At 38.5% G+C, this 24,357-nt stretch overlaps 1 protein-coding gene across 1 annotated transcript in view; it reads right to left on the minus strand.

The window, feature by feature from the left end:
• The window catches only part of MAN1A2 (mannosidase alpha class 1A member 2), a 138,290-nt gene that overhangs the window by 38,993 nt on the left and 74,940 nt on the right, over positions 1 to 24,357 (minus strand). Inside the window, exons 6-8 of the mRNA XM_027681309.1 lie at positions 8,327 to 8,421; positions 5,670 to 5,793; positions 5,117 to 5,210 (exon numbers count right to left, since the gene is read on the minus strand). Of these exons, the coding sequence (XP_027537110.1) occupies positions 5,117 to 5,210; positions 5,670 to 5,793; positions 8,327 to 8,421 (313 nt within the window). The remainder of the gene's footprint in view (positions 1 to 5,116; positions 5,211 to 5,669; positions 5,794 to 8,326; positions 8,422 to 24,357) is intronic.

The raw sequence follows: 24,357 nt of genomic DNA on the forward strand, positions 1-24,357 counted from the left end.
AGTAATTTATTCTTGGTATTGGAAAGCAAAAAGGAAGAATGCCCAATTTACAGAAATGTGCAAACACAAGTAGCGTTCCCTGACTTTGAAATAACATGCAGATTGGCATTTCCTTTGTTATGGCTCTTCTAGTTAGTATTCTCATCTAACCTGTTTGCAAATGCAAATTAGAATTAAATTTTGTCAACATATTTCATTTCTTAAAAAGTCCTTTTTCTTCAGTACAAATTAATTTCCATAATTCTGAAATCTCTTGCTTCTAATCACATTTCTGTTTTATCTGCATAGCAGGCTTCTCTAGAAGCACTGTCACTGTTTTTGAAAATAATCCCAATTTGAAGTTCTGATGCTTAACACCAAACCAACCATTCACCATGTGCAAGTGAAAAGCTAACAAACTTAACTGAAGGTTAATGTGAGAGGTTAGAAAATGGTTCTTGCTGGCTATTTTCCTTGCTGTCTTACAGAAACTGAAACCCCAACAAAGTATCATAAATCACTTTCCTCCTCCTGGATATAATGAACCCCATTCCTGCTACAAAGCAGTAAATGTCCAGTTGTATTACAAAGCATTTGCACTGGAAAACATGAAGATTTAGCAATGACCAGTAAGCCATTCACCCAGCAGTTTTTATGACTGAGTTTTACAGCATTCGAATGGAAAGAAATGATGGGATGGAACTGTAGTCCCTGTTCAGCCCTGCCTGTGGCTTCAGACCATGGCTGCTGCTGCTTCATGAGGCAGGCAGAAAAAGAAAGAAGGAATTCTGTCACAACAACTCTTCTTCAAGGGCTGTGACAAATGCATTAAATGCAAATGAAAATCTATATTAATAAAATTGTAATCACTTCAAAGACACAGCTATAGATTAATGTCACACTGTATGATCTGACTCATCTCTACAACTTGTTAAGAACCTGGAAGCAGTGGTCACACCCTCCTTGATGAAATCATTATTACTAACGGACTGGTAAACTACTACACTGATTATACCTTTTCAGGTAATTGTAACAGAAACATCGACTGGTGTGAATGAAAACACACATCTTTCTAAGCTCCAGCAGAAGAATGATGAGTGAAAAGGATGGTCTGCAAGTCTCAGAGCAGTGTCCCCAGAACATTATTCCCCAGCAGTAAAACTGCAGAACATGCTGTTTATATTGAGATCAAAAGGCCTGCACTCTGATAAATCAAACCACAGCAGAAATGATTCACTGGACCCTGCATCCTAACATCAGAAGCATACCAACAAGGTTGCAGCATATCACGTACACCATTCCCCTTCTCCTAATCCAAGAAGAGCACAGACCACCTGTTAAGCACACATTTAATTTAGGAAAAACAGACAAGACACAGCAACATGGCCTAAGATCTACAGAGGCTAAAGACGGAAATATTCTGAGGCACAGAAAAACCCCATAACGATTGCTGATCCCTGAAAGGTCTGAAAGATCTTTACAAAAGTTGGCTCATCGTCATTCAAGAACCCTGGATATGCCAAGAGGACTGGGGAGCCAGTGTCCCCTTTTCTTTGAGTCCAGACAACTTGGACATGTCTTGGTACCTGTAAGTATTAGTGAATTAAACTTAGGAAAAAATGACAGTAGGTAAAAATGAGCTTGCTTAAAGAGTCTGTAAACAAATAAGTACCACCTTCCCCTTCTACAAGACCTAGCACTGAATTTTATTACTCTAATTTTCCTACCCCAGCAGCTGAGATACAAGCTTCATATTTATGAATTATAAACACACTATTTACATTCTGCAAAATCTAAGATTCAAAAAACCAGAAAGGCAGTATGCTGGGAGACCTTACCTGTACTAAGTTACTTATGTGTCAGTATAAATTACTGCACAAATCCCTGGAGGAAAAAGGAAGGAAATATTTCTAAATGGGGTATTTCAAAAACACATTAGTTGCTCACACTAGCAGTTAATACTTGGGATAACAAGTTAAATAAAGTAGATGCAATACTTGTGGGATTTTTTCGTTAAAAAATGTGCCGATGTGCCTTGGCTCCTTGTGCAAACAGCTCTGAGAAGGTATCAAAACACTCTATCAAGTGTCAAGGTAGAAGATATCAAGAATTTTCCACAAAGTTCTTTTGGGAAGTAAAGATCGATCCAACTTACAGCCCTGTGGGGCCACATCAAACCCACAGAAAATGATGTTTCTCTTTACATTAAGTCTGACTGTTGCGTGTACATTGCTGATGTTTTTATTACTCTGAAAAAAGTAGACTAGACACCACTAGAATGAAGGGTACGCAAATAGAAAATAAACCACCACTATAAAGATGCTTGCAGCTAAATTATGTATCTAAATGCACTGTTGAAGAAATACAGATTTATTTAGATTTATTCTACCTATTTCACAGCCCTTGTGACTTACTTGGTACAGAGTACAGATTAAAAAAACCCTAACTAGAACCAAGCCAAAAAAATTCTGAGGAGAGGAAAAAAAATGTTAGAAGGAAGAGAAAAAAAAAGACAGAAGAGAAACCCCTGAAAGGTCAGAATCAAGAGTTACATGTATCTAGGCAAATAGAGAGTTCAGAAATAATTCTCAGAAACTATCTGCAGAAAGTACTTTGTACAAGATAAGATGCATTGAACTAAAGGTCACAGCAAAGACGAAAAGGGTAGCTTTTCCAGAAGCTGAAAAAAGAAAAGTTATGATTTGGTTCTCTTTCCTTTGTCTCAGTCTTTCCAGTACAAAAGTATGTAACACGCCAGATACAACGCTCTTTAAAATTACCTTCTGAGGAGGACATAAAAGCCTTGCCTGCCTTTAATACCAACCATGTGACTCAAGTCACTAACTACTGGAGACTCAAACTTCCAAGTCCTCTAGTGAACTGGGACATCGTGTGTGGAGGCGTCACCCTTTCTCCACTGACTTGTGCGATGCAGGACACAAACTGCAAGGGCATCAGGAGAAACAAATTCCTGCCTAAGACTCAGTTATTCCCTCTAATACATCCAGTGTTTCAGTCCACATGCTCCTTTACCGTAATGTCTCAAATTTTTGCAAATAGGTTCACTGATGAGTAATCTATCAGGGATACAACAAAGACATTTTCTCGTCATTCCATCTGGATTTGTAAAAAGAAAAAGTGAATAATGGGTTCTTTCTATCTAGTCCTCACAAAACTTTTCAAGTAGGGTTCAAAAATGCTTGTTGCATTGGGAAGATTCTAGAAATAACACCAGAACACTTGCATATACATTTGGAACCTTATTTGCTAAAAAAAACCCAAAACAAAAAAAAAACCACAAAAAAAGTCCAACCACCAAATTCCAGGAAAGAAGTTTATGTCTCATGAGCAGCATAAAAAAAATAAGGTTCTATAAATTTGTATTTCTTTTTATCCTCAGAACTTGAGTCTCAGCCTGTAATGCTAAACTTTAGTTCCAAATTTATTACCTTTCAAAATCCATTTAAATAGTATGTTTGAGCTCCGCCAAACTTCTGCAAAGTTAAAATTTGTACTGTATGTTTATTCTTAGTGATGAGGAGTATTTTATTCCCAAGAGATACTAATTCTCAGCATTGTTATTGCAGGAAAGCCAGAGAGGGACTTTTTATCAGGGCATGTAGTGACAGGATGAGGGAGGATGGCTTCAAACTGAAAGAGAGTCGGTTTAGATTAGATATTAGGAAGAAATTCCTTATTGTGGGGGTGGTGAGGCACAGGAAAATGTTGCCCAGAGAAGCTGTGGATGCCCCATCCCTGGAAGTGTTCAAGGTCAGGTTGGATGGAGCTTTGAGCAACCTGGTCTAGTGGAAGGTGACCCTGCTCATGGCAGTGGGGTTGGAACGAGATGATCTTTAAGGTCCCTTCCAACCCAAGTCATTCTATGATTCTATGAAACAGCCCCTAGTGACTCCTGGTTATATGCCACATTAGACTACTTTTGATAAAACAAACACAAGCAGTTGGTTAGGAATAGGAAAAAAAGCAAGAGAAAAAATATTTCAAAGCAGTGATGTACAATTGTCTTTTGAATAAATAATACATGAATATTTGTATTTGCTTAATTTTTTTTTCTGAATGTGTGGTTAGACCTAATTTTATCAGAAGAATTTATCCCATCAATCCATTTGCCTGTCCCAGAAGGTGTCACAACTCACTCAAAGATATTAGGTGAGATATTAGATTAGGGAATTTTTGCCTTAACGATAGGATTAGACAAGTATTTCACAGTGACTGCAATGACAGCTGCATTCATCTCCCTCACATACCAGACTCAAAGTCAGGAGCAAATTCTCACTTTGCAAGCCAGAACTTGTTCTGCTGGATATTTACAGCCAACCACTGAAATCCCCCAAACATATTAATGATGTCAAACAGGACAGAAATAGATCATCTTGCTTGTTTTGACCTGCATTCATAAAAGAAATAGAAACAGAAACCTTGAAGAAAAAGATTCTCTTTTATCACAGCCACTATGAAAGCACTAAACCACTCAACTTTTCTTTAAAGAACCACTTCAAGAAAAGGAATCATGTTTGTGTCTCTCTCTTCATGTTTTATCTCTCTACTTACATTGCAAGAAACAAAATCAACTTTTTCTTTTCATTCCAAAGTCTTTTTTTTTTTTTAATGGGATACACATCAATACCAACAGGATCTATAGGGAGGTTCATCATGCCATTTCACATGCCACTAGGTAAATGAATTATGGTTGTAGATGTCAGTCCCTAACATAATTTAACCACCACAAACATGCATTACCTCTGTATCACCTTACAGTAATCCATTTACCAAATGGTTTGCAGAACAAAACCAGGAACAGAATCATAATGAGGAAATATTTTCAGCCTCATTCTTTATTACTGAAGATTTTACTGACTGATAAAAGTAAGGGTAGGCACCAGATTTAGAAGGAAACTGTTTTCAGAAAGTACCCTAAAAAGCAAGCTCCGTGACTTCAGAGAGCAACAGGCAAAAATTGGTTTTAGGAGATCTCAAGTCTAAGTAATCCTTCAATGTCGGATGTTTTTAGGTAACACTGTTTTGTGCCCTATAGAATAATCTTTCTGATCTCCAACTCAGCAACAAAGTAAGAAGTAGAGTTTTAATTAGAAATTAATAAAATAAGAATACTTACGCTGACCCCACCGTCCTGTTCTTGGGTTCAAATAATTTGGATAAAGTCCATTAGGACGATCCATTTTTTGAAGTAACTTCCGAATGTGCATCACCTAAATTAAATCAAGAATCAGGATCACTGCTAACAACGTCCATCTGCTCTCTGCACATAGTTAAATCTTTTTTCCTTTTTTTTTTTGTTTTGTTTTGGTTTTTTGTTTGTTTGTTTGTTTGTGTTTTAGTAGCAAATTTTCTTAATCTGAACCACAAGCCCTCTTCAGGGCTTTCTTCAGATTTGTATGGTTTTGTTTTTAAAGGATTGCTCACATAAACATGTTTAAAAATTATGATTTTTAAAGGTATGCTGAAACAAATAAGAAAATTTGTGTTGTCATATTTCTACTTGAAAAAGACATCTACTTGGTAATAGAAATACAAGCATGAATAAATTTACCTGCTACCAAGAATGCAGAGAGAATTCAATATAGAAAGTACTTCCCCCTTAATGCAATTTATGATGAAACAGAATAAAAGACATTAGTATGATAAAAAAGCCTGATTTTGAGACTCACCTTGTTGTAGTATACAGGGTCCCCTGTTAAATAGCTGAGGTGGACAAATTCCATGTGCAGAGTACCGAACTCAGCAAGGATGCTGCTGCCAGCAGAAGCCCAGCCCCAGTTGCGACCAACACCACTGAGTTCCAACAAATATGCATAAAAAAGGGAGAAGACAACGAAAATTTCAGAATTACTGCATACAACACAACTATCACAGCTAATTAAACAGGTAACATTTAAATTTTAACCTGTACTTCAGATTACAGGAATTGTTGTTTGATTGATCAATTAGCTCACTGGTTGGGTCTTTTTTGAAAAAAGATACCATGACTTCATCAAGAAAAAGTCCTGCAATTAAAAAATACAATATCTTGATGTCACAGAAATACGATGACTTAACACTGGGCTCAATCTCAGTTGTTGTTTATTTACTGTATGTTCCTAAGAACAAGAAACAAAATGAGACAAGTATATTTCCAAAGACAGTAGCGTTTGCTTCCTTCTCCTGCCAAAGACCTGCTGTGTTCCCTTTACTTGCGTGGGATGTGCTTCTCTATCTGTATCTACATAGGAATACACTATGTTTACTGTAGGCAGAATATATGAGTTCCTCAGGCTCACATAAAGAATTAGCAGAAAGTGTCACATACCTCCTATCTTTTGCACTCTAAGTGCTACTATCTTGCAAAGTCATAATTCCTAATTTACCTGGTTTAATCTAATGTGGGAGTTTTCACCACCTTTCAGGATCAGGTTATTTAATTTCTGGAGTCAACTACGTTTTCCTGAATATTACTGCTACTTTCTCTCACAAAAAAATTCAGTAAGACTACAATCAATTAGGAATGTCTCTTTATTTTTTAAATTACACATTGGAAAGAGAAAATGTAAACAAAAAATGTTGGTTATGGAGCAGTAGTTGTAGATCTCACAACACATTTTAAGACACAGTAACCACTGTGTAAAGACACAATCATGGCCTGTCTCAGAGGGTTTTTTGTTTTTTTTTTTCATTATGAATACAAAAGCTAATATAACACAAGTCAATAATTTTTCAAATATTTCCTTCAGGTCTGGTGTTCTACTGCATGTCAGCCTCATGACAAGTGTTCTCATATACACCTTCTACTGCCACTGCCCTCTGGCATGTCAGCCACTATTTTCTGCTGTGATGCTGGCTGGTTCTATACATTACTGAGAGACTGACACAGTAAATGAATGCATAAACGACACTACCATGCAGGAAATTTCTGGCACTCCAATTCTTTCCCCTCCACCTACTGCAAATCGTCCTCCCTGTCCTGCCTTTCTGATTGAGTTTTGATATCTGACCTATCTGATGGTCCCCGTGTTTTACTGATAAGTAAAACAAGCAACCCATCCATTGCTTCACAGCTTCTTAAACCTCACTGTCTGTGTTGCTCGAGCTAATGAGGCAGATGCCTGTGCTGACTGAGGAGCATGGGCCACCAGGGCCATTCAAACACACTGGAGTCATGGTGCAGGTTTGGGCTAAACAAAGCAAAAACAAAAAACTCATTTATGCACAAAGGAACTTTAAGCCCTCATGCAGAAAGAACACAGTACTGAGTAAATCATAATGTCGTGCAGCAAGTGCGTAAGGAAATTTAACCCAACAATAATGACTGCACAAAAAAAATGGTCCAAAAAATGGTCTCAGCAGGGAAAGGTAGCATGGGCAAAGCAGAGAAAACCAGGCAAGGGTGGTGATGCCCTGCACCAGCAGAAGGGCAAACCACATCTCCATGTTCTTCACCCAAGGCTGACAGCAAAGTGAGGAGCATATCGTTATCACAAAAAGGCACTTAAGGCTCTCAAAAAAGTCCTAAATCTCTTCACACTCTTAACAAAGCACAACAATACCTCTCCCAAAAGGAAAACGATGTAAAACAATTCAAAACTCTCTGCTACTTACTATCTCACATTGCTTAAGTGTACATACAATCTAGACATGCATCACAATTCAGCTAGTGTTTAAGAACATACTAAAATTTAAAGAATGCCTTGCATCAAAAATGCTCTCTCAAAATCTGAGGGAAAATCCCAGCATTGAGGAAGCAATACAAGATGAATTAGGCAAGGCAATTCCCTTCCACAAGGCAATACTGGACCATCTAAGTCCAGTCTGACCTGAAGAGTCATGTAAAGGAGCCTCTCCATCTGCACAGACCATAGCAGACTTCCGCACACTAGACTTTATACCCAAGCTAAACATAAAATGAAATAATATCTTCAGAGTCCTATCATCTTAAATGCTGTGAGTCTTCTAAAGGTAACATACACCTCACACTGTTCAGAAAACCTAGTAAGTTTGACCATGTTCTCCAAACAATTTTATTTTTTAATATGCTCTTTAATGACTAAAGAAACAATTATTAAGCTCTAGGGCAACACACAGAATAATACACTGGGTACGGTCCAATGGCACATTGAATGCTTATTGCACAATGAGAAGAAAAAAACCCATGACCACAATTTATTGCAGTTAATGAATTAGAATGCTCTAAACTCTATTAAAATGCCAGGAATGATAGTTTGTCTCCATCTTCTACAGTTCCACTACTAAGAAAAACTGACGTATGCCATTACTAATTTTAAGTTGGAGGGAGGGGGAGGAACACGCTTCCCTACAAAAGAAAACTCATTACCTTTTCAGATTCACCATTGCCCAAGGTATACCCGTAGGTGTGTTGAAAGCTGGAAGAAGTTTTCCTGCCAGTTGCACTGCTTTGATCTTGAAAACCTAAGATAGTAAGATCAATTGCAAATAGTTATAAAGTCCGATTTATCTCCAAGAACTATAAAGACTGAAATTTCCCTGCCCCACCTACTCCTTTGTATTAGAAAAGCTTTACATTGTAAAAAACATATTAACTTATAATTTTTTGCCACTTGTTCACTTTATAAATTTCATTTAGATTTGAATACGAAAAGTAAACTTGTCATTTTGATTTTTTTCCTTCCAGGCTCTCCAGCAATAGTTCTTATATTCCTATTACAGAAGAAGAATCAGCTCTCCTCCCACCTTCCTCCACAGATACTGGGAATTTCAAGTGCTTTCTAAAGCAGTCTTTAAATCATTCTTTACATTGATAGCTAAAAATCAAGACACAACTCTCCTACCCGAATATTTTAACTTTAACAAAATTCCAATCTCTTTTATTGAGATTAGTGCAGACAGAGTTCCTATTCTTTCACAAACATTGTCTATGCAAAACCACGTATGCTGTTTCCCAGTTTTTCCTTCACTGATAATGCATAGGAAAAACAATTACAGGGCTTATCTTTCCTCCCTAGTCTGATTACTTAGAGAAACTACTGAAAGAACAAAATCTCTGTCATTTCTAGTGTTGTTTCTACTTACTTTTGGAACATAAATCTGTACAGCCTTATTCAGACCCTAATGGCTGTTAAATAAACAAGCAATTGGGAGAAAGCTCCTTCTAAGCCTACATGAAGCACATTTTCCAAAGGAGGCATATTTGGTAGATGCCCATTATATGAATCTGCTTTTACCAGTTAGTTGCTAGCACACATTTTAATTAATGCACTTTCAGTATTCACTACATTTGTGGAGAAGTATCTCCTAATTTGGAGATACATTTTTCACCAGTTAGAAGCACCATATGAACATGTAACAAAAAGAGCTACCATGCCCCAAAATAATTTATGCAACATTGACATAGTATAGAAACATTATCTCTCCAGTGACCAGCGACAGGACATGAGGAAACTGAATGAATTTCAGGAGAATTTCAGATTGGGAAAAGGTTCTTCACTGAGAGAGTGGTCACAGCACCAAGCCAATCAGAACTCAAGGAGCATTTGGATGGTGCTCTTCATCACAAGGATTAGTTTTAGGTAGTCCTGAGAGAAGGAGGAGTTGGATTCAACAATCCTTCTAATTTGCGATATTCTACCATTCTGTTATTATCAACTACCTGACCAATACTCATGTAATCAAGAAGAATAAGATCTTTAAGAAGGACTACACGATAGCTCTGTTGGATTTCTAAAAGGCATCTTGCCCTTTTTTAAAGCCTATGGGAGGAAAACAGAGGAAACGCTTACTGGAGAAACAAGCTGAAAAATAAGCAATCAAGAACATCCTTATTTTTCATAGGAAGGTGGGAAAAAAATCAATATCTTAATGTTTGAGGAGATGACTAGTGAGACATGAAATAAACCAGAACAAAATATTAAAGATGACATCTAACTGTATTTGATGCAGTGTAGTATGGAAAGATGGAGGTGGATTTGAAAGCAATGAGCCAGGAAAAAGAACTTTTACAGAGGTACTTCAAATGAATTGTAAGATGGGATATGTCTAAACTGAAAAAGAGGAATATGTCTAAACTGAAAAACCTCAGAATATTATTTGATAGAATTGTGAAGTAACAGAGGCAATATGGTTTGAATGATTTTTAGCAAAGAAACTGACAAGAGACAGCGTTTGAGAAAATATGCAGAAATCAAGCAGTAAAATTCAGATAACACTCTGACCTTAAATAAAGGACCAAGTCAAAATAAGAAGGCATAGTATAAGACAGAGGTACAATACATGTGCAGTCTATCATAACTGGGGAAAAAGAAACCGTAAAGAGAACTAAAAGCTCATTCTTGGCCCAGTTACATATAAACTACCTGATTTGCATCTACAGATAAGTGTCAAAAATTCATACTAAACTTTTAGATTTTTAAGTAGTAGATGGGTCAAGACCAGACAGAACTATCTACAGAGAGTCATCTAAAGGGAGTTCCTCTACAGCACAGACAAGCTTTAACACCTAATCGAGAAAAGAATGATGACTTCCAGTCAAATGATAAATTGTTTGGAAAGACATTTTTAGCATTAATTTGTTTAGCTTCAGCATTTGGATCCTGCACCCTCTGAAAGCGCTACACATTATTGCATTATTCATTAATAAAAGATACTGAAGCAATAGGGTAAGAATATTCAATGGGAGAACATCCTTACAAACATCCTTACTAGAAGAATATTCTTAATCGTTAACTATTTACATACTGCTATCCAGCTTTTAATCAGTTTGAAATGTACTACAATATCTGAGGAACAAGCTATACAATCAAAGGAGTTTTTAGTAGGAGTGTACGAAGGTTGAGCTGATCTAAATGTACATGAATCTAGACAAGACAGTCAAAGCAAGGCATCACTGAGCCACTTCAGCATCAGAGCACCAGCACTAACTGCTGGTTCAGATAACCATGTTGTTCACAGTAGCTGCCAAAACTTGCTGTGATTAGAGGTACCCTCCTGTCACCTCCATTGGGGTTGAGGATTCTACATACCACTGATTTAGCATCAGAAGGTGTAAAACTCCCTCTATATCCCTCTTATCCAAGACTGAATGCAAGGAAACGAACTGGTTGAAGACATGCCTTTACTTTCTATTCCTGCCATCTCAGTCTTATCTCGCTGCTGCTTATGCATAACAAAACCACTGAGTACTTGGTACAGTGTTTACCTATGCAGGCTGGAGTGAGAACTTGAGACAGCTGCACAGGATTTTATGAGGGCCAGGTGACCAGAAAAGCATATTTGGATAGATGCAGGGAAAAGAAAGAAATGTAGCAAGCAGTGGTGGGTAAGGTGCCTTTCATGGGAAATTGCAGATTTGTCCAGAGTGCTCTGCTGAGCTCATTAAAATGTCTTCTTTTAGCAAGTTCTAGACACTAAACACTTCAGGTTCTAGCTTTTAAATAAAAAGCTGGTATCAGACAATATGATTACTTATCATATAATATTTTTAATTTAAAAAAAAACAAAACAGTTTGAACAGATAGATTCTATTTTAGCCCTGGCAGTTTCCTGTTGACAGGCAATGTATTTAAAAAAATATATAGACAAGAAGAACAGAGAAGAACAAAAAATGAATGTCTGCCTTTTAAAATAGAGCTCATTAGGAAACAGTAAAAGAATTGGGGTTATTTAGTCTAGATAAAAGATGTTCAAGAAAGGACAAGGTAAGGACTTTTTAGTATATAAAAGGCTACAACAAGGAAAAAGAAATAATATTTTTTCCTGTGGACATGAAGAACAGAAAATAACACCGAAATGGAGTAAGGGAAAGCAAGTTAATTATTAGGAAAAAGTTGGTAAAAAGGATAACTAAGAATGAAGCATGACCATGACTGCTGCCAAGTCATCACTACAGCTTTTCAAAATGCTCTGTACAACACATACAACTACAAAGACTGAGATGATTGTCCGAGATGTTCCTTGACTCTGTCAAAGAAAAGAAGAGTAACTGAAAATTACTAAGCTGCCTTACCACTCTTTCAGCCATGTTGCTGCATCAGGTTTGCACGGCAAGGTTTTGGTAGGGGGAAGACTACAAGGGTGGCTTCTTTGAGAAATTGCCAGAAGCTTTCTCTGTGTCCAACAGAGCCAACGCTAGGTGGCTCCAAGACAGACTCACCACTGGTCAAGGCCGAACCCATGAGCATTGGTGGTAGCACCTCTGGGATAATGTATTTAAAAAGAAGAAGGTAAAAAAAACAACTGCAGAACAGCAACTGCAGCCAGAGAGAGGAGTGAGAATATGAAAGAGAAACAGCCCTGTAGACACCAAGGTCTGTGCAGAAAGAGGGGAAGGAGGTGCTCCAGGTATCAGAGCTTCCCCTGAAGCCTGTGGGGAAGACCATGGCAAGGCAGGCTGTCCTCCTACAGCCCATGGAGGTCCATGGTGGAGCAGAGATCCACCTGCAGCCTGTGGAAGACCCCCACAACAGAGCAGGTGGATGCCTGAAGGAGATTGTAAACCCATCTGAAACCCATGCTGGGGCAGGCTCCTGGCAGGACCTGTGGCCCTATGGAGAGAGAAGCCCATGCTGGAGCAGGTTTGCTGGCAGAACTTGTAACCTTGTGGGGGACCAACACTGGAACAGTCTGTTCTAGAAAGACTGCACCCCATGGAAAGGACCTACGCTGGAACAGTTTGCAAAGAACTGCAGATCGTGAGAAGGACACACACTGGAGAAGTTCATGGAGTGCTGTCTCCTGTGGGAGGGACCCCACGCTGATGCAGGGGAGGAGTGTGAAGAGTCCTCCCCCTGAGGATGAAGGAGTGGCAGAGAAAATCTGCAATAACTGACTGCAAACCCTATTCCTCCTTCCCCTGCACCACTGTGGGCAAGGAGATAGACAAAATCATGAGTGAAGTTGAGCCTCTGAAGATGGGAGGGGTGGAGGTGGGTGTTTTAAGATTCAGTTGTTATTTCTCATTATCCTACTTTGATTTGATTGGTAATAAATTAATTTCCCCAAGTCAACTTTGTTTTGCCCATGGCAGTACTTGGTAAGTGATCTCTCCCTATCCTTACCTTTACCCATGAGACTCTCCTACTATTTTTGTTTTTTTCTCTTCCCTTTTCATTTGAGGAGGGGAGTGACACAGCGGTTTTGGTGGGCACCTTGCATCCAGCCAGGGTCAACCCACCACAATTCCCCAGTAACGAGACGGCTTGTGCCATACATGTAAATGGAAAGCGTTTTGTCTCTTGGGTTATTGTATCTACTCTGTAGACCCACACAGCGCCTTTGTAATTGGTGCATAAATCATGGAGACTATCCATCCTCAAGTTTCTTTGCTAGCACAAAGCTCCCAAGTATTGAACCCGGTAAGAGTGAGAAAGTCACAGAAACCACTAAGTCAACAGCTCTCAAAAAAAAATGCTGCTCTTGCAGGGTAACTCCACCTTTTTCAAATATGCATTCACACTTGCAAAAATCACAGAATTCAGCATGCAGTGGCCTTAAGACATGGAAGTAACTGATCACAATCTTCTTAAAGATAACAGCAATAGCAAGACATTCTATTTTGAAGATGCAAAAATGCTGCACTAGGTAAACATATCCATTAATCCCAGGGTAGCTGTTCTGTATGCTCTCAACATATGGAAATTTTTCAGAAAAGTTTCAGAAGCCACCACAGACTTGGAGAAGCATTTCCATTTTACATGGCAAAATCTAATACACTAAATGCACTAATTTACATGGCCTTTTCTAGGTTAATGCTTCTTTCTGCAAATACTGTAAAGAAATAGAAGAATTTTTCCCCCTTTCAAAAACAAATCAAGCTTTTTACAGCTATAAGGGAAGAGAGTGAAAATTGGCAGAAAAAGCAAAATTTAAACCCCAAATTGGATAAGTGGATCCCTCATTAAGATGAAAACAGCAATCAGTATTTACAAACTAGTATGTACAGCAGGCTAGCTGTGAGGGCCTGAATAATTTTCACCCATTAAATTGATGCTTAACATATCAAACCTGCCACCCACCGCACAACATGAAAGCTAACTCCTGAGCCTAATCCAAGTAAGGCCAAAACATTCCGCAGAAAAGGCCTTAAAAGTTTCAATGATTCTTCAAAAGCCTTACTGATGTATCCAGTGACTGCCTAGATACACGGCTGCAACTCTCAGAAGACTATATTATGCTAATACTGCTGTTAGGTGTTCCCTTCCAGCACTATGAATGGCAAACAGCATCAAATGGCCTTTGTTCCTAACTCTAAAGGGAGATTATAGATGTTTTATACAAACAAAGAACCACTTTCATTTATGTTCATAGACCAGCCTTTGAGTCATTCTTATTAAACAGTAATAAATGCCAGACTTCTCCTTAGTCTGATGGTCTATGGCCATGCAATGTGGCTGGTTCTGATAACTCTCGATCCTTGAAAAAAACATCAGACAAAACAGATTTACTGCACAAGTTGACAAAAACGTAGTACTCAGTTCACCGTCAGTACTACTATTACTGTCAAACCCTGCACCTGTTTCCTTTGACACTAAGGATGAAGATAATGAAGCAGATCTACCTAACTACTGAATGTAGATTAAAAACACAGAGCACCTGACAGCAATACTAGACTCAGACCCTTGAGGAAACTATATGGTATTCCTCGACCCAAACAGGAATAGTTTCAGTCTGCAGCAGTGAACTCTTCACTGCCTTTTGGTGGCTAATCACCCATTTAAAGCTCAACTTGTCAGAAAGGTCTATCAGCATGAGCAGAGATAAAGGCTCACGGTGAAAATCAAGCAGCATTGTCACAAAAAAAAAAAATATCAGTAGCTTAATAAGAATTGCTGGTTTGATGCCTCTTTATACTTAAGCCATAATGCACAGGAAAAGGATGTCTGCATGCCGGATAAATAGCTGTAAGTTCCGCCACACTTTACCCCTTCAAGACTGGGAACTCCTGGGGTTTACAGTGTTCCTAGGGCACTCTGCGAGTGGGGGCCATCCTGCTGCCAAGAAATGGAGAAATGGTTCCCTCTTTTGCACATTTGCTTCTAATAACTTCCACGTATTTAATTACAAAGGCATCATGTGTGATGAGGGAGATGCAGTAAGATTCTGCTAACATTTCAGCTATCAGAGTACAAAATGAGAGAGGGAGAGCACTTCAGCCACATTTTACAGATGTTTGTGAGTGATGACTGAAGAGGTATGCCAATCTAGAATTGGTCCTGGAGAATGTAAATCATGTTCATGTGAAACTTAGCAAGGTAGCTACAAACTACGCTACCTATAGTGGTGAAATGATGTAGAAATGCATAAATTCAACAGCACCTCTTTAGCATTTGAGATCTCTTGAGTAAAAGCAGATGTTCAAGGAAGGAATATTTGCAGATACTGTAAAGACAATGCCACAGCTAAGATAACGTTCCTTTCTTTGGTGAGCGGCAATGATTATCAAGGTATTTGATGAACAACACTTAGCATTTCTAAAAGACTGAAACTCTTTAAAAAAGGGAAGACTTATCCTGCAAACAGATGCTCTATGAATTTTTATTGCTTTCTGTGACAGCAAAAAGACCAATATGGAAATGAAAAAGCTAAACCCATCCCAGCAGTCTAAGATCAGAGTTTAAAAACGGGGAATCAACTTGAATCTGGACTATGGCGTGAACTTAAAATGGCCATGATCTCCAGTCCCCTAATGATCCCTGTGGCCCTTTGCTGGACACTCTCCAGCACATTCATATCTCTTGTACTATGGAGCCTAGAACTGGACACAGCCAAGGGGAAGAATCACCTTACTTGACATGCTGGCAAAATTCCTCATGTAGCCCAGGACACCTTCCACTTTCTTGACTGCAAGGGCACATTGCTGCACGTGGTCAATTTGGTGTTCCCCACTTCTGTGCATAGGTGGGTGACCCCCAGCATACAGTGGTGCATACAGTTGTTCCTCCCCAGATGGAGGACTTTGCCCTTGCTGAACTGCATGAGTTTCCTGTCAAGACCATTTCTCCATCCTACTGAGGTCCCTCTGGGTGGCAGCATGACCCTCTGGCATATCAATCACTCTTCCCAGTTTGGTGTCATCAGCAAATTTGCTGAGGGTGCCATCTGCTTCATCACCCAGATCATTAATGAAGACATTGAACAAGATCAGACACAGTATTGATACCTGGGGTACACCACTGGTTACTGGCCTCAGACTATAGTTTGCACCACTGCATAGGTTATCAGGGTTGGTTGAGTATGTAGCCAGGTGGGGGTTGGTCTCTTTTCCCAGGCAACTCTCAGCAAGACAAGAGGGTATGGTCTTAAGTTGTGCCAGGGGAGGTTTAGGTTAGATATTAGAATTTCTTTACAGAGAGGGTAATCAGACATTGGAATGGGCTGCCCAGGGAAGTAGTGGATTCTCCGTCTCTGGAGGTTTTTAAGATGAGACTGGATGTGGTACTTAGTGCCATGGTCTAGCAACCGCAGCAGTAGTGGATCAAGGGTTGGACTTGATGATCTTGGAGGTCCCTTCCAACCCAGCTGATTCTATGATTCTATTCTATGATTCTATGTGTTTCCCAATCACACAGTTCTTCATGGGCCAGGGAACAATTTTCCAAATTAGTTGCTCCATCACCTTTCCAGGGATAGAGATGAGGCTGACAAGCCTGTAGGTCTCTGGATCCTCCTGCTTGCCCTTTCTGAAGGTAGGACTGATCTAGGGAGGATGCCACTCATCTTGCTTATTAGTTTTGTTGCCCAATGTTGCTCATTTAAACCTTTGCCTTGTAAGCTACTAAGCTTCTGTAAGGCAGCTGTTGCACACAGACAATTGGCACAGGTAGAGAGAAAGAAATTGGGCTTAATTCTAATAGCCTTCAAAATTTTAAAACACTGTCAAATTCACCTTAATGGAAGTCCAGGATCAGATACTTCTGTTCATGCAATTGTTGTTGCAAAGTCCTCCTGAGCTGTGAGAATTCTGGACTCTCAAGAATAATAAGATAGAACAGATTGCACTTAATCCATAAATATTACATAACTTGATGATTTACTTGTTTCACAACACAATAAATGCTTCATTAAATGTTCCTTCTTTTGGGAAAAAGAAACTCCCTTAGTTTTCAGGACTAGATTGACATTTTCTTTAGCCAGTAGCACCACACACACGACTTCTCCAAATACTTTTATTAAAGAAAAGTCACACTGGATTCCTCTCTGAAAGATAGACTTTTGCTAACAGTTTTAAAGAATGGTAGGAAGGCAAGGAAGGCTATCCAGTTTCAGATGATGCATGAAATTAGGTGACGTAACAGTTGCCTCTGATCTAAAATTTATAGCTACACAAGCCTAGCTGTCCTTAGTCTCTCTGTCTGGAGATTCAGAGATTCAGCTTGTAAAAATTTTCTAAGGCAGTGTTTCAGAATAATCATAACTTCCAAGAGAAAAGCTGCAACTGTGCTCTGCATCTTACTTCTGAACCCAAAAGCTCAGTAAAGCCTGCGGGACCAGACAGATCCAGTCATACATCCAAGATCTCTCCTCTTTCCTAAAGGCTCTAGACAGTCCTAAGATGAAAATACAGGTCACTTTTTTCAGAATAATGAGTACAAGAAACTACCCCACCACCCCACCATATCAATTGATCTGGATGGACTAGGCAGTCTAGGAAAACTATCCTAATGGTAGTTCCTAAGTCAAGGGTTGTACTAAAAAGCATTAAAATGCCTATCTGATCATATTGCTCAGCTACAGTCTAATTGCATCAGTTAACTGCAGATAAGACAGATATTGTCTGGTTGTCTATAGCTTCCCCTATTTACATTTTACAAATTAGCATTATTCACTCAAATGCTGCTTATTAGATATAATAAATACTATAGTGGTTTTCTACCATCAACAGGGAAAGATCTGCAAACAGAATTCTTAAGTGACACTATATCTTTTTCAGAAGTTTTCCAAAGCAGCTTTCCTGGACCAGAGACATGAAGCATCTAGTTACTGTTGACTAAGGCATCTTAGGATCTAATGAAATATTCATTGGTTTCACACTACTGATATTTTTTAAAAACCCACATGAGAAAGTCTGTGCATATATTAGCTTATTAGAAATATTTGACATTTTTGCTTTAGAAGATCTAAACATAAAAATTTGGCATGCACTGGACAGCCAGCTAATCACATTTAAACTACCTGGCACTGGTTAATAACAACTCAATTAAACTGCATAATTTCCATTCACCTCAAGAGCTGTATCAGCTTCCTTGGCATGGATTTCATGCATATCTGAGTAGAAAAGTTATACGTTCTCAACTTTTAAAGGGCCTTCAAATCCAAGGCGCTTTACACCAGTCAGTCAACATCACAGATCACTTAAAATTCAGAATTAACGCAATGAAAATCTGGCATATAAATGTCTCCTTGATCTGCTAATTCCAGAAGATATAGCACACTGTTTCACATCCCGTCTAACTGTGCCAGAAACCATGGTAGTCTGGAGTTAATTTTCTCTTCTACTATTATTATTAGAAAGTTGCTTTCAGTGTAGGCAATTTTTGTGCTTTATCTTTCCTGCTTTTCATATCTCCGGCTTCTTCACTGTAACTTTACCCTCACAAGCAGTATTAACCTGCCAGGTTAGTTACCTTTGTAAAAAAATTGTCCCAGGACTAGAAGCAACAATCTTCAATTTGCACAACATACCAATCACAATCCCTCTTGCCTAAGCACGCCCTAAGAGACTCTTTTCAGATGATTTGTTCTTGCTGTGGGAGCTACTACAGTAGCAGAGGGAACCAGATATGAGAGCATAGACAATGTCTGGCATCTGGCTTAAATGTTCCTCAATAGTTGCTGGCACAGAGAAAGACTGATTTAAACTGTGAAAAAAGGGAACAGAGAAAGAGAAAGGAGAAAAATTATTCTGAACAGCCATCAGGAAACTGAAAGAAAGAGCCATCAAGGGACAGAAGATCAGCATGGAGCTTTGCCAGTGGGGAAGCAGAAGTGGTAAAGGACAGGGATTCCAACTCCCCATCTCCTAGAGGGTGAAATGCCAGGGAGAAGTTGGTAAAAGAAGAGAGCACAAATAGGCAGTGAAGGGAAGAAACAAAAGGCATCAAGAGCAAAGACAGGGAATGAATGGAAGTCTAAAGCAGGTAAGACATAAAATGGATGGACTGCCAAGAGTGTAGTTGTAAGCAACAGGAGTATGAGAAACATCTTGGGGAATCTGACAGGGGAAGAACGCTTTCTCATTTCCAGAACATGTTCCTAGGAACTAGAATTGACTCTAATATATCAATCTTTCAACATGCCTTTGTAGCCAAACACATCCAGGCAAAGCAAATGGTAAAAGTGAATCTTGGGGGGGTGGGGATTTTTGTGCTATTAAGCAGCGATCTTTTTGTATTTTGGTACTACCAGCTTTTCTTCTGAGTTCAGTAACAGACTGCACTGTGTTCCTGAAAGTCCCAACCCAACTGATGATCCAGTCTGTGTTTTTTAAGAAAAAAAAAAAAAAAATCTGTGTTAGGAACCTTAAGAAATGGTTCTGAAGTCAAATAATTAAGTTATTTGTACTAATAAGTTTCATGAGAATCGTTTTCATGCAACAGAAATTATCTACTTTCTGTGATTATTAATCTCTCTTGACATTGGCTTTCTTTTTGGTAAAACGTTCCCAATGCTTTCTCCACTCACGTCAGCTATCTCCTTAATTTCCCATTTATTTTTCTGTGCCATGTTATCTTTTTTGTCCTTCAACTCTGTGCTTACATTGTATCAATTTCTACTTTCTTTCTCAGATTATTCCTCTGTCTCTTGTTTCTCTTGAATGTGCTGCCAAGCTTTCCATTTTAAATTTAATCTTGATTTCCCCTTTAGTTTTGGCCAGAAATGACTCAGTCCCTTTTAGATTGTATTTGCCTTTACAAAAAAAAGTTAAACAGATATTAAATTACATATTGTTTCCCACTATGTGCAGTCATTATACACACGGCCTCCCTCCCCCCATTGGTACGTGACAAATTACAATGCAAAAATCACAGACTAGAAGAAAAAAAAAAAAGTAAAAATCACATAGCTTTTACGTCTTCCAAAACATGTCCTTTACACAATGTCAGGCTCAAAGCATCATACATTGCACTTGATGAAAGTAAATAGTGATCTGTTGTTTTTTTTTTTAATGAATGAACTGGCTTGTTTTCACCGATTAACAGATACTTAGCTTATCTACAGCTAACATTTATATATATATAGACCAAGTTCTGACACAGAATTAGTTGGTAAACAAAACCTATGAGGAATGAATTAGTAAGCACTGAATCTTCATAGTTGCATTAATACTGTAAAGCATTTGAAAAACCAGACATTTATTTTGAAAACAATCAGTGTGTTAAAAACCCTAAACTCCTGCAGCATAATTTATAGGTCTCAGGGCTAGAAATATAAGATAAAAATGTTCTTCCTCTATGCCATGCAAACAAAAATAAAAAAGGTTCAAGAGCAACAATCTGATCATCTGCATAAAATAAGGCATAAGTACCAAGATACCTTTATAGTTACATCAATAAGTAGTACTTAAGAGAAACATTCTTTCCAGAGATGTATCTGGGCTGCATCATGTACCACATACTGACAATTCATGTGTACAGGAGGCACACCTATCAGTCCTCTAACTTTTCACAATTTTTCTATCACATCTGCTGGTTTTACAAATTCTTCTAAAAACATGATTACCAAGAATCTTGCAGCATACCAACAGCAGCCCTTATTAATGACTTCAACCTCCTTATTAATGAGGAAATAAATTCCTCATTGTATTCAAAGGTCCTATTTATAAATCAAAATGCTCATGGGTCTTTTGCCACAGGATTTCACACCAGAAGTTCAACCTGAGCAGCTTGCTTTCTGTGAGTTCCACAAAAAAGAAAAAAAAAGTATATTGAAAGCCACAGCTACTCAAAACACAATCTCTTGTTCTGTCCCCATGGTGGTCTGTCCAACATGGGTTGTTCACCCTTCTTGTACTTGCAGCCTGCACCTACACCTTTGGTAACATTAAAATGCATTTAATTTATACAGAGCAAGTTGAACATTCGACTAAGTTTCTCTGGAGTTTTCTACTTATTTGCCATCTCAACATGAGCTACAGTCAGCTATAAATTCTTAAGAGAAGACTTTCACTGTCAAGTCACAAATGTACTGATGATCTCTTATTTTCCATTAAGTGAATTTCAGAGATGGGGAAGAGGAGTGAAGTCAGACTCTCTGGCTCACAGTTACCTAGGTCACCTTAAAAGACCTTTTCTGAACATGGATGTAGTTGCATTCTTTTGGTTTAGGCACTTATCTGCAATCTTACATTTTGAATTAGAAAATTAATGTTAATAGGCTAGAGAGCTTCTTGGACATTTCTTTAACGATTTGTTCCCAGATTATCCAATTCATAAATGGCAACACAATATTACTGCAGACAGCATCCACTTGATTCCTCACAGACTAGAAGAGTTCACCATCTTTATCATGCAATAGGTGCACACACCATCACAGGCAACATGATTTTTGTTAACATTCTTGCTAGCTTTTAGTGGTTTTGCTTAGCAGTTATTGTAGCATTCATGGCATTTATTTTTCACTCACCATATCTATTCTTAGTTTTTAGTATTCAAACTCCTTTTTAAGACAAAAGCATGATAGCGAGCACTGAATGAAAGCAAATTCGAAAAGGCAAAACCAGCCAAAGATGCCTTATTTAAGAGCAGTATCATGTCCACAGCCTTATTTTTTGTTCTGTTTTAAAGTGAAAAAAAATCCCACTGGAAGAACTTGTGCTTTCAGTTGACAAAAGACAATACCATACTTCCTCTCTGGATCAGATCAAGCATGAAAATGGTCAGTGTAGATGTTAACATAGGAGGAAAGTACACAGGAAAACTCAGTGGGTAGAAGTTAATGTATTACACTGTCAACAATAATGCCAGTAAGTGAATGTTTGGCAAAATAACAGGTAGGATACTGTGCTTGCTGTCACTGGTGCCCATCAGCATCAGTATGACTCAAACTAGTGAAGGAGGACACAAAAACTAAGAGACTTGGTCAACAGGAGATACATGACATTGTACCAATGATCTATGTTTTCTTAGCTTTTATAGCCCTTTGCGGGAACATGACCAAAGAGTGAGTTTCCTAAGTAGCTATCACAGCACAGTTATTGTATTTTCTACTGCTAAAACACCTTGTCCTTTATTTAAACCAGTTTAAGGTATGTTATGCTAATAGGAAAAACCTGCTTCCAATCAGACAGAGTAGAATAAACAAATCTGCAATGAAGTCAGTCTTCCCCTCCTTTTCTCCACTTCAGGTGCTGTGCAGTACCAAGATGCAGCAATAAATTGGGCCAAGTGTCATTTGCCAGTCAAGAAAATGTTTACTACAAGCATGGTAAACAGAAACTGCACAAGCATTACAATCTGCACTGCAGTGAGCAGTGGCAACGCCCAGTATGAAACAATGCTTTAAAAGTCAAGGGAACAAAAAGAGTTATTTTTCAGGCTGTGTCCTGTTAGAAACCAGTGAGCTGTCACAACTACTTATGAATAAGCAGCTCATCTCCTGGCAACAAGCTCAAATCTCATTTCCATTGGACAGGACATATGCACTGTTAGTAAATCTTCTGAGATTTTCAACCTTTGAAAACTTAATTTAGATATGCCTTAAAACTTCAGTTTAGATAATTTCATAGGTACATTTAAGAATTCTTTGAAACCAGGACACATAATATTGTCTTGTTTACTGAAGACTTATATTTAAGTCTGCTGTTGAGGATGTGCGTTGGCATATATAACATAATTTGACTGAGTTTTCCTGAATAGAAGAGATGCTGCCTGTCAGATTCCTAGAAAGGATTAGTTTGATTATCTGTTAACAGAGTATCAGGTACTTAACAGCCCTTGTGCGGTACTTTAAATGAGATTTGAGGATGGATTTATCCATGTGAACTATATTACTATTTTGCCCAGAAAGATATGTCATTTTGATGGCTTTTAAAAAGATGAAAAAGACAGTCATGTAAACTAACTGCTGTATATCTAAGGCTGGCAAAGGTAGACAAAGTAAATCACTAATCTTTTTTTTTTTTATATTGCAAATATCATAAATTTGTTCAACAAAGATAAAACAATAAGCTACCCTCTTTATTATACTAATAAATCATCAGCAGACAAGAACACTTTGTCATAGTGGTCTAACTGTCCTCCTGATGCTATCACACAACAGCCATTAGAATAATATCACTTTGTTTTCCTTACTTGATGCTGTTTCTCAGGCACAGCCATGTGCACTGCAAAACAACCAACCCTCTATCCATCTCTAGGCTTTTGTCATTCCGTGCATTATTGCTAACGGGAATATTTTATTTGCCACCACCAGTCATGCCAGAAGTTTTAATGATTTGTGAAGCTCCACTTCATGAAAAAAAGCAAGCAACCAACAGATCACTTGTGCACTCTCTCCTCAGACAAATGCTGTTTATGTCAGATAATGCTTAGTTACTCTAAAGGCAAGATGGAGTTACTCCTGCACACCCTACAAATCTCTTATGGATTTGACTGCTAACAAAGGAGTCTAGGCAGAGCATGTAGGAATTATGTTCTTATCCCAATTCTCAGTCACTTTCTTTACAAACCAGAACACATGCAAAAATGGAAATAAGCCCTGAATCCTGCTGTAAACAGCTGCAGATAAACTTTTGTAGGGAGGAATCCAAAAGCCATGGGCTCAATGTGTGGTTTTGTAACAGACTTCCTACGAGATGCCAGTTAAAAGAGTTAAATCCAGCTTTTCAGAGACCACTGCTAGCTATGGCATTCCTTCTTCTGGTTCATCTTGCTTCAGAAAATGTGCTGAGTTGTCAGAAGCTTTAAGGACTCTGTTAAGTGAGGGCCATAGGCACTCAGAGTTCTAATTGCTGAGAAAAGGTAAAGTCACACTCCTGATCATTGAAGCACTCCAAATCCAGTGACTATCTCCAATATATTTATCCTCAAGTCTATCCACTTTGCAATTACTGACGTTTGAAATTAGCATGATAACATGCAGTCTCACAAGACTACTGTAAACCTTCATGAATGAACATTTATGGGACACGTGCCCAATACAATTCTACAGCAAAGATCAAGAACAGAAGGTTCATCCTGGGTACATATAAACACAGGTGTCTGTCACACACACACACACACCTGCCAAGTCTCCTGCACAGAAGGTATGAGTGATGATTAACTAGCTCTTCCCCTATGATCTCCCCTCTGGCTGGGGTTGCATTTCATGCATTTGCAGGACAGAGCACAACTTCCCAAGCACCCTGTGACCTACTGACCATCTCAGATCTGGAACAGAGGAATACTGGTGACACAG

The sequence above is a fragment of the Neopelma chrysocephalum genome, unplaced genomic scaffold, assembly GCF_003984885.1.
Source record: "Neopelma chrysocephalum unplaced genomic scaffold, ASM398488v2 Primary Assembly neopelma1_60, whole genome shotgun sequence".
Classification (NCBI taxonomy): domain Eukaryota; kingdom Metazoa; phylum Chordata; class Aves; order Passeriformes; family Pipridae; genus Neopelma; species Neopelma chrysocephalum.